Raw genomic sequence first — 14812 nt, forward strand, 5'->3', positions numbered from 1 at the left:
CAGCTCGAAGATGTAGATTTTGGAAATTTTAGCCCATCCAGCTAAGATTCTGTATAGTTTCCCAGTGTCTACTTCATGAACCTTTTTCTGTTTCTCAGACATATTTTTATAGATTAAGAGAACTTGAGTGTGCGCTGGTGTTGCGGGAGCTATATGTTTTGGTTCGGGGTTGTTTTTGCAGTCTTCCCAGTCAGCGTTCCAGGACTCAACCATCAATGGACCTGAGTTTGGGGACGAGTTGTTCCCCTCCTTGGACAATGACATGCCTGAGGGCATCGAGGAGATGCCCATGGACCTGAATGACATCTTTGCATGGCCAGAAACAGGTCTGGGGGGCGCGCAGTCGCCCACGGGCAGCCCCCGCCGCGGAGACTCTCCTTCACAGCCGGGCAGCCCTGCGTGTGGCCTCGGAGGGATGTCGGACCAGCATAGCCCCTTCCCCTGCAATGGTACCTCCCGGGTACGTATCCACCGCCATGTTCTGTCTCTCTAGCAGGATTTATTCAGGTCATGAAAATAACGAAAAAGTAACAAAACTGTAGGAATGGTCACCAAAGCCACAAAAATGTCCCGAAATAATAACTTTATATGCTGGATTTGAAGTCCCAAGATTTTTCCCCCTAAGGACAATGTATTTACAACCTGTGTATAACATTTCACAAATTAATGCATTTTCAGCTTACAACTTTTGCTTCTACTCGTAAAATTCATTGAATTAAAAAAAAAATTAATCTGACTATTCTAACAATTATCACATCTGTGAAGTTATCAAATTCTTCCTGTTCCCCCATGTTTGTATGTACTTCTTGATAATAAAAAAAAACATATAGCCTTTTATTGACTTTCATTTGTGTTGTCTTCAGTTTATATCATAAATAAATATAAAGAGTTAGAGGCTGTCCACTCAAATTACACCTACATTATCACTCAAAGCATTCATCTTTTAGAATGTTTAATTTGACTATATTGATGTGTAATCATCATAGCTCTCAGTATGCTTCATTTGGTAGGCATAATTTTGTGAAAATATAACGGGAGTCTATGAACGGAAAGATGGTGGACCCACTTTTAGCAAAATAAACCCATTTATAGTCACTTTAATAAACATTAGGGAACATATCAAACGTGTGTGCCAAATGAAACCTAATGATAGTACAACTACTATCCTTTGATACTTTGTTAAAATTTATAGTCATAAATATGTTATAATTTATATAGTCTACTTAAAAAATATTAAAACAATGTTCGCAATCTTTAGTTAACATCTAAATTAGTGATAACTCAGAGTTATTCATATTATAGAGAGACCAAAAATTATTACCCTAAATATATATTAGGGATGGGATTTTCGAATCTTGTATTCGTCGAATATACCGAATCCTATGGATTCGAGGATTCGTAGGATCCGAGGTGGGATTCGAGGTTGGATTCGAGGTGGGTTTTTAAGAGTTTTAGGTAGTAATTGAAAATTGTAGTGCTGGGCGAAATTCGAAAATTTCGAACCGAACCGAACCGAACCCTTACGTTCGGTTCGTTTCGGTTCGAAATCTCTTAAAATATATTCGAAAAACCGGACGTTTGTTTAAAAAAAATTACGTTTTTCTAATTTTCTAACCTCCATTTGAGACCATTCACAAAACAGCACAACAAAATTCCATTACTTGTAATATTCCGACTTTTATCGCATAATCGTCGCCTCAACAGTTTCAAGCGCAGACAAAATAAAAATAAAAATAAAAATAATTAATCGTCGCATAACTCGCATAGCATTTTTTCATGTAGGCGCGCTTTGTTTTTTGTTTACTTTAGAGAATTTTGTATGCATTTCTCGTACTACGTAATATAAACTATCGTACAAATGCCAAAGGTATTGTATGTTATACCTTTAACTGTAGTGCGTGTACGAGAAGTGTTGTAAAATCACCAAAGATTGCGTACCCCATACGTTAAACTAAAGCGCATGTACGAGAACACTCGTATTTCGGCAAAACTAACGTGATCAAGTTAACACAAGACAAATGCGGTAGGAAATGATTACGTAAATTACTGGGATGTATTTTTTTTCTTTGGCCTTTTTGGTTATAACAGTCAGGTACTGAAAATATTAATTTAATCTTGTGTATTAAAATATTAAAAGTACTGGTCCAGTAAATTTTACAGTACGGTACTAAGTTGACTAGCGTAGTCGCGGCAGCCATCATTATTTCTCGTGTTTTCTTTTTTCCGACGCAAATTTCTATAACCACACTTCTTACGTTACGTTTACAATATTATTGTTCTTGAGGTGATTTGCGATGAGCAGGCTAACGTCGTTAAGTTTTCCAAATGGAGAAAAGATAATGACGACCCAGATGACCCAGAACCACCCCAAAAAATGTCTAAAGTTTCTTCTGACGAGCAGCATTCTTCCAAGAAAACAGCAACTGCAGTCAGCGGGTTTTGTAATGTAGATAGGTAACTTAATTCACATTCGACTTTTTTTTTTTTTTTAATGTCCTATTAAAAAGTTTTACTTATTAAAAATGTTAGGTTATGTCTACCACAAAAATATGTTATGTGGCCTTATGCTGAATGTTCGTCATCTTTATAATATTATAATTTTTTAATGTAGGTTAGTGAACACTGAGAAAGGAAGATAGTCTTTTTGAAATTTAGATGGAACTTCTTCATGAATTAAAAGTTGGTATATATATATAAGCTAAGCTAAATAATGTTTTAATTTTACATATGGCTGGAGAACCTTTCTTTCTCACCACTCAATTAAAGACCAAAATGCTGGTCATCGGTTCATTTTAATTTGAAACAATTGTTTCTGTATGAGGTTCGGTTCTGCTCGGTTCGAAACCAGAGAACTGAGGTTTGTCCAGCTCTAGAAAATTGTATACCTAAACTATATTATAAAGGTAACGGAAATAGCACAAACATAAGATAAACTACGCTGCATTTTCTCAATTAGCATAACTACTCGATCATTTCCAACCTTCAATAATATAATATTGCAGAAAAAAACGTAACTTTTTTAAAATGGTGTCTGTTATACAAACGTATTTTGTTGAAAACATAGGAAGGGTTAATTTAACAGAGAATTAGACGGATACAAACTTATGTGTGTGGTTTTTGAGGTTATTTGTCTCTATTTTATATCAGGTGTATACACTATGCACTTATTTTATAATTTTATAAATACACATGTGATTTTTTTTAATGCATAGGCCTATGTAATTTTTTAAAATAAATGTGTGATTTTTTTTAATAACATGTGGTGAAGTTTAGTGTTTAACTGGTATTCGAGATTCGATGACAAACACTGAGTATTCGAACAAGGATTCGGATTCGACCAAAATGTGGATTCATCCCATCCCTAATATATATTCAATGCCATGTTGATTGAATAAAATAATTTTGTGGTTAAATTTTTACTGTTGAGTCTTAAATGCTCAGTAAAGTTGGTTGTTTGTAGGAAGTTTATACAGACTGATTTCTGTAATATAAACAAAAACAAATATACATATACCTAGTGTTATAGTAAGTGTTTTTAAATCTTTCGGGTTAATACTATTTTAATTTCTTAATTGGGCTGCAACTTTTAGTTTGAAAAATACTTAAAAGATAGATGTTAAATATCCTGGACTCCATATTTTGTTCCAACACAATTTTCCTGGCTAATAAATTATAGGTATCATTAAAGTTACAATAATATAGTGTTATGACGATAAAAGTTTATAAACTGTATTTGAGGATAATTTCATAGACGCTAATTTGCGTGCACTAAATATAGCCCCTGCCACCACACCGATGAGCGTGCACCAGGAAATTAATTTTACTGTTTTGCTCTCAAATTGATACCTTTTGTATATTTATCACGATCGGCATTATTGTAAAGAATTCTGTGTTAAATTTTAGTCCGAGTTTTGTATTATAAGTTTATATTTGCAACATGAGAACACGTGAATTTGCACGTTACCCAGTTGAATAATTGTAAAAAAAATTATTGAAAAGTAGTGATGTGTTTGAAATGGTATTGGTGTTGGTAACGGTGTGGTGTTGTCGGGTGTGCAGAGTGGGGGCAGCCTGGGTGTGGACTCGCAGGACGAGGTTGGCCTGCTGCACCAGCAACCTTTGGCGCTGGGCTTCTACGTTTCGACCGCACCCACGGGTCGCATGCCGCGCTGGTTCTGGGCGTCGTGCCCGCACCTCGAGGGCGTGTGCCCTGCCTTCTTGAAGAACGCGCTGCTGCTGCACGTGCCGGCCATTCACCAGAACGACGACCTGCTCCAGCAGCAGTCGGCCGTCGCCGGCCACCCGCTCGACTCGCAGTACACCACCGACGTGCTCAGGTACACGCTGCTGATGGGTGATATTTGATGCTCTTCTTTAACCAATCCCATAACCGATACAAAACTGGTGTAATACTTTTGTCAATTATAACACTGAAGGTCTACAGAAATTCTATTTTTGTAAATAATAAATCAGTACATTAATAACACTCTTTATTCCAAGGTTTCTTTGTAGATGATGGAAGAAATATTTTACAGTATAATCTTAAAATAAAATTTAAAAAATTGAATAAGATACCTACGGAACTATAAACAGATACCGTGTTTTATCGCATAATGGTCGCACGCGCGTAATCGTCGCGACCATATTTTAGGCTGTCAAAATTGGGATAAAAAAAAACTTCTCGCGTAAACGTCGCATGATGTTTTTGGTCCCGCTAGTAGATTCCGAACGCTTTGTGTAGGTATCTTTTCTGTATAAAACTATGTATTTTAAAGTAGAAATCTAATATTTATTCGGTCATTACCATTTACTTAATAAATTAACGGAAAAATATGAAGTTTTTCGACGTTAAAATTTTCTTATAAAGACGTTTTTAAACGTTATTTCTTTTATCTGATCGTCTGCGTCGCCACGGTGTAGGTATAATCTAACATTTAATTTCTGTCATTACCACTTATTTATTTAATTAACGGAAATACAAAGTTGTTTGACATGTAAATTTTCTTTTAAAAACGTTTTTAAATGGTATTTCCTTTATCTGATTGTCTGCGGTACCGCGGCGTACCGCTTATAAAAATGTAGCCAGCGCATCATTCATGTTTGGTTATGTTGCTTCCCGTATAGAGCGCACGCACGTAGTCGAATATCGATATCTTGCCGATTGGATGCAACGCGCGCTCTCTGTCAGGTGCCGAGTTAACTGCATTTGATAGCCCGCATTCTTTCGTGGCAAGTGTGTACTACGACACGTTAGTTCACGTCAGATTCAAGTGGCTTGCGTTCGTGTTAGAGTTTTGGTTATTCTATTTAAATTTGAAGAAAGGTTTTTGTTTAAGGAATTATTAAAATAGATTGTTTGGCGTGTTATTGTATACTCCACCTTTTTTAAATAAACGTACTTTCCATGAACAGGTTTTGTTTTTATGAATAACTTTACCTAACAAAGATTTTTTTTCCGCATAATTGTCGCACCCCTACTTTTCAAACTTGATTTTAGAATAAAATGTGCGACGATTATACGAGAAAACACTGTATTTACATTGTAAAACGGTAATTTTTCGTGGTGGTGGCAGTGGACTGACCAATCAGCAGGAATACACTACTACTAACCTATGGAACCACATCAAGCGAATGCATCCTGATAAATTAGTGGAGATGTGTGCTTATGTAACCACAGATGATTGTGATACAGTTGGGGTTCCAAGAAAAGTACTAAAATTGGCTCAAACAAAAATAACAGACATCATGGAAAAGAAAATACTGTATGATGTGAATGACAAGAGCATTAGAACTGACACAGTTAATAGCTGAAATTATTTGTTGTGAAGATATGCAGCCTTATGCGATAGTCAATAATGGTTTCAGACGCCTCATGGCCAAGACAGTTCCTAGGTATAACATCCCTTCCAGAAAACACATCACAAGTACTGTAATTCCGTATATGTACCTAATCTTGTTATTAAATTCACATGGGAATAAAAAAGTTTGTGTGCATTATTACACTTAAAAAAATTTGTTCATTATAATCGGTAACTGAATCGGTATCTGCCGATTATTGGTCTCATAATCGGTAATCAAATCGGTAATCGGTAGAGAGGATGAAAAATCGTTTTAACGATATAGCCGCGAATAAATGCGACAAACCCGTTTACCCGCGATAAAATGCGATAAACTAACCAACTTGCGAATTTGCGCTACATACTAAACTACCATGGTGTTATTTTGAGCTACTGGAATTTTTTTTCCCCGTCAGAGCACTAGTTTTGTTTCCAAGCGGCAACCGGCAAGGCACTAGGCAGCTGCTTTTGTCTGTGTGCGTGCGTGCGTGCGTGCGTGCAGCGATAAGCGGAAGTTATCAAGGCCAACCAGTACAGTCTGCACTAAAGTGCTGTAAACACAACTCATGTCCCGGGCGATGTGTACAATAAATTACTGTACCGTATCATTTTGCCTGTCACTCACGGTCATGGCCGCTTCTATTTCTGGATATTTTCCTTGTTTCATCCTTCGAAATGCTCGCTTATCTTTCGGCGCCTTCTGTAGTTATGTTTGGCTACACCAGTCAGTCTTGACATTGGCTGCTGCCGTTTCTTATTTTCTCGCCGCCACATTTTTTCCGTTTCATTCGGCATACTTCACACCTTTCTGTTTGAACTCAGCTGTATACCGTATTTACTCGTGTATAGCGCTCACCACGATTTTTGCAACAAATTCCAAAGAAAAAAAATTTTTTTTCCCATAAATAAATTTTACTAACATTTTGTGGTACCTGTACGTGTGAAACAAATTTATAATTTAAATTGATGTGTGGTGATGCGTCAGGAAAATACTTAAACTCTGATGTGTAGACGGAAGATAATGAAGCGCTGTATCGTCACAACTGGTAAGTGGACTGTAGGGATGGAGGGAGGGAGGCAGGAACGTGACGCGGAGGACTAGATGACTCACCGGTAGCAGCTGCGACGAGGAAGCGAAGGAAGTGGGAGGGGGAATGGCGACAACATTCTCTCTCTCTCTCTCTCTCTCTCTCTCTTTTATTTTACTAGCTGCGCTGGCTTTCTGTAGAGGGGGAGGTCTAAAAATAAACAAGAGACGTGCGAGCTTGCGCGCGCACGTGTGTGTGTATGTGCTGTGAGCGTTATTGTGTGCGAGAGACCAGGTTGCGTGCCTGCGCGCGTGCGTGTGTTTGTGTGTGAAAGAGCGGCCTTGTTGCTTGTGCGTATGTGTGGGGGCTGGCCAGAAACGTCACCCGTCACCCGGCAGTTAACGACTTCCACTCCTCCTCCCCGCCACACCCCCTCATTTTTTTTTTCCGTGTATAGCGCGCATCCTTATTTTTTTCCTTTACTTGAGGGGAAAAAAGGGCGCGCTATACACGAGTATATACGGTAACTTGTTATTTTCCTCATTAACACTACCCGGTAACTGTAAAACAAACTTCCCTTCCCCCCTCGCATTCCTTACGAGCAAAAAAAAAGTCTCTCCCACCCCTCGCCGTTCATCATTCAACAAGCCACCCTCCTCCTCTCCTCCCTCCTCCCGCCGTGCGTCACAACAAACCACCCACGTTCATTGGACAAGGAGGACAAGGATGACAAGGATGACCGAGAATACCATTGAAACATGTTCAATGCTTTCATTTAATCATGAATTATCATGAACATGATGTGTAATTTTTTTAGTGTGTCAAATTTCTCTGCTGCAGTATGTTGTGTTACTTGTGGTCAGAAACAAAAATTTGTATGATTGATTGTCCCATGTAGGTAGCTGTATTTGTTATTTATATTTACAGGGTGTCCACCAGACGGGAAAATACGGGAAGTACGGGAAATGTACGGGGATTTTTTATCATACGGGAATGTGCGGGAAATGAAAGTTTCCATCCGGGAATTCGAAATGATAGACGATAACGTCGTTGTGATAGCCAAGCCCATGTTCGGAAACGCTCGTTATGTCTAGGCTCGGTGGAATGCTAGATGCTACTGTGCTGTACCAATATTGTAGGATGTAAGAGAATAGTGGCACTTCTAAACCGGTAGCTTTGGGTGGTAATCTGTACGGGAACGAATTTTATGGCGTGTAGTACGAGAATTGTCGTTTCTTGGTGCGAGAAACAAAAGGCGGTAAAAGTTACCGCAGTTCGTTGGCAAGTTGATTTGGTGGATAGGCCGTAGTGTTACTGTTTTACCGACATTTTTTAAAGAGAACACAATATTTCTCTCGGATCACTGTTTAAATTGTTTCAGTTGAAATGTTACTCTTCGTGGGATAACCTCGGACTCTTTGTTAACATTCTCTAGACAAAGGTGTTGATACTACTAAGTGCGCCGTGAGAGATGGGTTATGACAGTATTTTTCCGCAGCGCGGTAATTAACTAGAATTACAGATTTGCAAAAGAGACGTGTGGTCCACAAAAAGTGTGATTTTCTTTGTTGTGATTAATGTAATATTTATTTATTTTTATGTGACGCTTCTCGTATGCTGCGTAAGTGATGTTCACATTGTGTTATGTTCGATACTTTTGTCTAGTATTGGTCATGTAGGCCAAGTTTACTAGTGTCATTTCAACATAGACGCCAGTGTCTGTAATTCCTATAAATCATAATGCGTTCGCAACGAGGCAAAATAAAATATAATAGTAAGTGGGAGCAAGAATTCACTTGGCTAACCCTTGTTACAACCGACTTGTATAGAGCTAAATGCAAAGTATGCAACAAACATTTTGCCATAGACAGTATGGGTAGGAGTGCGGTGGTTTCTCATAGCAAAGGAAAGGACCATTTGTCAAGAATTAAAGTTCAGAACTCAACGCCACCATTGATGTATTCATTTGCATCAACATCTGTTGTACCTGATTTCACATCTGCTGCTTCAACATCTGCTTTACCTGCTTCTGCATCTACTGCTTAAACATCTGTTTCAACCGCTTCTACGTCTGCTATACATGCCTCTACGTCATTTGCACTTGATTCATCAGTTGTGTCTACATATGCATCCAGTCAAGATACGTGTAAAATAAGCATTGGACAAGAAACGTCAGTTGGTGAGTCAGTGAGCATACTAAGCATGCCAGTAAACAAAAAATCTGAATCGTCACCATTTCAATCACCTGACATACAACAATCACATTTACACACAGTTGAAGGTAGTGGTCTGAAAAGAATGCTGACTAAAGACAGTGTTACAAAGGCAGAGGCTTATTGGTGTCTATCCACGGTGCTAAACCACTCATCCTTACGCTCAGCAGAAAGAAATTGCAGCCTCTTTAAGAAAATGTTCCTAACATGTGAAATTGCCAATAGCATGCAACTCCACCGGACTAAAATGGCATATTCAATTGTTTATGGCCTAGCACCATACTTCAAGAATGAGCTAGAAGGTCTGTTGAAAACATGTAGTAAGATTACTTTAGGCTTTGATGAATCCCTAAACAAAGTAGCACAGAGCCAGCAGATGGATGTAGCTGTACGGTTTTGGGATTGTAACACCAATACTGTATGTACCAGGTACTTGACATCTGTTTTTTTGAAGCATTCTACATCTGAATGTCTCCTTCAAGGCATTAAAGAGGCACTGATAGGCATACCACTGAATAAAATTATGCAGTTGTCTATGGATGGACCGAATGTTAATTTGAAACTTCAAAAATTATTGAACAGTGAACTCTCATCCTGTGAGGTTGATGGACCCAAGTTGCTTGATATTGGATCATGTGGGTTGCACACGTTGCACAATGCATTTAAGGTAGGGCTCAAGGGAACTGAATGGAATCTAAATGAATTTCTTAGAGATTTGTATTACCGTATTTACTCGTGTATAGCGCGCCCTCGTGTATAGCGCGCACCACGATTTTTGCAACTAATTCCAAAGAAAAAAAAATTGAAATTTTTTTTTCCCCCATAAATAAATTTTACTAACATTTTGTGGTACCTGATTATTTAAATTGATGTGTGGTGATGCGTCAGGAAAATACATAAACTCTGCTGTCTAAACGGAAGATAATGAAGCGCTATATCGTCACAACTGGTACGTGGAAGGAAGGAAGGGAGGGAGGCGTGCCGCGCTACGTTGCTAAGCTGGCGCGGAGAACTTGATGACTCACCGGTGAGGAATGGAGGAAGCGAAGAAGTTGGCGGGGGGGGGGGGGGAACTGGTGACAACATTCTCTCTTTCTCTCTCTCTCATTTTACTAGCTTCTGAGCTGGCTTTCTGTAAAGGGGGGAGGTCTAAAAATAAACAAGAGACCATGATGTGCGAGCTTGCGCGCGCGCGCGTGTGTGTGTGTGTGTGTGAAACAGAGGCCTTGTTGCTTGTGCGTATGTGTGGGGGCTGGCCAGAAACGTCACCCGTCACCCGGCAGTTAACGACTTCCACTCCTCCCCCCCCCCCCCCCCCCAAAAAAAAATTTTTTTTCCCGTGTATAGCGCGCATCCTTATTTTTTTCCTTTACTTGAGGGGAAAAAAGGGCGTGCTATACACGAGTATATACGGTATTTGTTCAAAGATTCCCCTGCTAGGCGAGGAGATTACATTCAGGTTACAGGAAGCTCTGTTTTCCCATTGAAGTTCTGCAATGTAAGGTGGCTTGAAAATGACATTGTTGTATCAAGAGCTTTGCAGGTTCTTCCTTGCATAGAAAAATATGTAAAAACAGTTGATGGCTCTCCAATGGAACCCAAATGCAATAGTTTCAAAACTGTTGTTAGTAGTCTCAAAGATAGGTTATTATTGGCCAAACTAACTTTTTTTCAGTCTCTGTCCAAAGAGGTCGAGCCCTTCTTGAGAGAGTTTCAGACGGACAGTCCAATGGTGCCATTCTTGTTTGAAACACTGTCTGATCTTGTACGGAATATCATGACAAGAATAGTCAGAGCTGAAGTAATGAGCTCAAATTTTCTGAAGATTGACATTGGAAAAAAAAAGGGGGGGGGGGGGGGGGCTGTTCGAAGTTGCAGTCGACTGGCGTTCGAACGTGACACTAATAATTACAGTTGTAAAAGCTTGAGCGGAGGTTCAAAGTTTAGGAAAACTTAATTTATTGCAAACAACTCTTAATGTTTTAGAGTCTGTAAAAAAATATTTGTAAAACGTGGAAATTTTTAATTTGCAACTGTTTGATTTTGACTCTCTAATAAACTTAATTAATAGTTGTGTGTGTGTGTAAGGGGGGGGGGGGTTAAATAAGCGTTATTCAAACAGAAAGAGCAAGATTAAAACTGTCATACTTTTTATTGTTATTATTCTTTTAATGTAGGATATATTATTTTTAGTACTAAGTACAAATACTTAAGGTCCATGCCAGTACTTATGTTTAAAACCTCTTAAGAAAACCATGCTTACAAAAATTTCATGCAATTTTAGCTTGAAAATTTTCACGCTTGGCCTTCAAATACTTACAATATTACCCCTTCAATAAATGTAAATTTCTAAGACTTCCTTCATCACACATTCCTACCATCAATCCTCCATTCTATTCTCAACAACCCTCACCGTCTTCAGGGGTCCACAGGTTACAAAATTCATGATTAAGGCTCAAAATAAACAGTAATAGTGCTGAAAGTCATGAAACGTTTATTTCCAGTAGCTTTTTGCATACTTGCAGTATATTTTTTGACATCTCTGTTCAGTTTATAGTGGCATATGAAATATTTATAGTGGATATTGTCCGCTTAAATCGTGGAAACAATCTCCCTCTAACATAAGAATCAGCATGACCTTCTTAAAAGTAAAATAGTTTATACATTTTTATTATGTTTATATTTGTTTTTTATGTTCAAAAAAGTTATCCTGTGTTGTAAAAAAGTTAGAAAATTGAATCCAAAAGTCCCAAAATTGGTTCACCGGGTATTTGTAGACACCCTGGTCTTTGATGAGCCAAATGTTGACAAAACATTGAGACCTGATTCTTCATTCATTCATTGTTTTGATGCACAGGTACGTCCTGGAAGGCTACAACGCGCTCTCGTGGCTGGCGCTGGACTCCAACACTCGCGACCGCCTCTCGTGCCTGCCCGTGCACGTTCAGGCGCTGATGCAGCTGTACCACATGACCTCCGCCCTCGTCTGACCTGCCTGCCCTCCCCCCTTAGTTACCTCGGACGCGCCCCAGCAATAAGACTTGTCCAATCTTGAGATATGGTCGTGTTGTCGGTGTAAGTGACAATCATAGTGAGAGTTCTTATTTCAATTGTGATTTTAGGTGTTCTATTCTCTCTCTGTCTCTCTCTCTCTCGAAGGAAGGGTTTCTGGCAGGAATCAATTAACCAAAGAAGGAAACATCGTCCTTAATATATTTTTTTTTTGTTTAATGAATGTCAGTGAATGTTGAAAAAAAGCAGTTGATTGGTACCAACCAAAGTTGGTGATTACTTTCATACCCAAGGGATTTTGTTTTTTTATTGTTCTCCTGCAGTTTGTAGATACAATTTTTTTAGATAATGCATATTTATTCAGCTTTTTATGTAAATTATTGTTCCAAAAATTTTATCTGTTTTGATGTTTTATTTATGGCATGAGAAATTGAGTGTCCATGGTACTTGATTTTATAATTTTTATTTTATATATTATTTGTTTTTGCATTAATTTTCATTATCGATGTATGGTTTTATACTGATTTCCTAGTAGGGGTCTACTAGCAAGAACTTGAATCTTTTTAATGTGACTTTTATGACACTTAGGGCAATGCACTGTGGTGGAGTGTTCAATCGCGGATGAATGTACATATACACCAAGAGTTCTCGTGTTCTCGCTCGTCGCGCTCTTGGCGCTCTTGGCTAGCTCTCTCATGCCAGGCTGCCGGTACATGTGCATTGGGAATGTCCATTTAAATATGCAAAAGAAAATATCCTCAAATTTACTCTATTAGGGAACGGGGAACTTTGTATTTACAGAGAATATATAATAAAATATACATAGGTTTATACATATAATTATACATAAAAAATATATCTTATTATATTATGGAATAGTACAAACTGTTAAGAATTATCAATTATTGATGACGTGTGTGATAATTGTATATTTGATATATCCTTAAAGGACTGTAAGAATAATGTGTGTATAAATGCAAATGTGTTTAAGTGTTCAGAACATATAATTGTGTACATTTTGTACAGATAATATCTTCAGATAGTTTTAAAACTGTGTAACATTGTTCAATATGCTGTGTAAGGTTAATGGCAATGTCTTCACAATTTGTAAATGGTGTTTCATTCGGTATGTCATTTATCACATATTTTAACATTTTTTGTAATGTATGAAAAGACTGCCAGGGAGCACATTTAGGGTGGAGAGTTTTTTAATGTGCAGAATATTTGATGTTACGTTGCATTGATAATGTTTCTTTAAGTTGTTCTTCTCTCTCTTCCTTGAAACTCGACTGTTTTCCCCTTTTTTCCGAAGTACAAGGCTCATTTGGTTGTGGCCGCAAGCGGTACGTGGCCACAGTCAACCAGTGTATGAACTTTACATAAAAAAATATTTATTTTGTATATAATTGATTATAGAAGTATTACACTGTTGGTATCTTTGCACCTGTACAGACGTAAGTAGTGTACAAAATTTTCCAGTGCTCCGTGCTGTAAGTAACAGTTCAAACGGACGGTGGACTTGTTATTAGGAGTGACTGTTACCACAGGTGACTTTTCATTCCTTTTGTTATTAGCATAATATTCCAACTGACCATTTCACGTTTGCAGAGTTGATCATTTTTGTGAAAGATATGTACATAAGTATTACTCCCCACTTATGTTTTTCTGCCCTGTGTTTTAAATTAAGATACTTTATGTACTTTGGAGATCATGCCACTTGGTTGTGTTAACACAGTGCTACAGGAATTGCAATTATAAGTACAGTTTTACATAAAAATTCTTTTGTTGAAGTTAGTTTGTAAGGAGAAAATTGTAAAAGAACCACCACTAGAGATTTCCTAATCATTTTTAAGATCTTTTCCCTGAAGAATATCTTCTATGAAAAAATATTAAAGTATGGAATGAAAAGAAAAAAAAATAAAAACATACTAAAGATGTCCTCAATATTTTTTTGGCTTTTTTTTTTTTTTTAATTATGAGGGAAGAATCATTCTAAAGCAATGAAATGTCAATACAGTTTTTTCACAGGGAAAAAAATATTTTATACGTGTATTTACTCTGTAACATCTAATTTAGTAAATTGAAAGATATTTTTTCCTTTATGTTACAAACCTAGCCTCTGGAGAGGACCATTAGTACGCTAGATCTTTCACTCAAAAGTCAAAACATGAAGTTGCCAAAATTTTGGGAAATTAAAATTGTGTGTGGAAATGGGTCCAGTATGTTGACCGAATAATTCTCTTTGGTGGTCGACGAATGCAGTCATTACTAATAAAGGCTTCAACTGCGCAACACGAAACATCAATTGAACTTTTGAAAAAATAAACAAAAATGATTGTAGTATTTATTACTTGGATAGTAAAACAAAAAAAATGGGATTATATTATTATTGAATAATACAGTTTTATGTGTACAGGAATTATTTGAGATCTTTTATTTCAAGTTCCCATAGCTTTCACACCTTTTTTTATTATTCCTTCAACAAGCATATACAAAAACAATTTTGATTATTAAATAATATGTGTTGAGGTGAAAATGCAGCTCTCAAGGAAATTGTGGGCTTAGCAAAGAATTAATTTTGCTGGATGCATTTTTAATGTGCAAGACTACAAAATTTTAATTTGCAAATAATGTAACAGGTTGGGTGTCAGACACCAACAAAAAAAATTCCCGGAATTGTCCAAGTCTTGTATTATTTTTATTATTATTATTATTATTATTA

At 37.5% G+C, this 14812-nt stretch overlaps 1 protein-coding gene across 4 annotated transcripts in view; it reads left to right on the forward strand.

Moving 5' to 3' along the window:
- Positions 1–14509, forward strand: part of LOC134527596 (mediator of RNA polymerase II transcription subunit 13) — a 265928-nt gene extending 251419 nt beyond the window's left edge. For all 4 annotated transcript variants that reach the window (XM_063360415.1, XM_063360416.1, XM_063360417.1 and 1 more), the window contains 3 exons: positions 182–460; positions 4060–4337; positions 11936–14509. In XM_063360415.1, the coding sequence (XP_063216485.1) occupies positions 182–460; positions 4060–4337; positions 11936–12068 (690 nt within the window). In that variant the 3' untranslated portion in view covers positions 12069–14509. The remainder of the gene's footprint in view (positions 1–181; positions 461–4059; positions 4338–11935) is intronic.
- The last annotated feature ends 303 nt before the right edge of the window (positions 14510–14812 follow it).

This window comes from Bacillus rossius, chromosome 1 (assembly GCF_032445375.1).
Source record: "Bacillus rossius redtenbacheri isolate Brsri chromosome 1, Brsri_v3, whole genome shotgun sequence".
Classification (NCBI taxonomy): Eukaryota; Metazoa; Arthropoda; class Insecta; order Phasmatodea; family Bacillidae; genus Bacillus; species Bacillus rossius.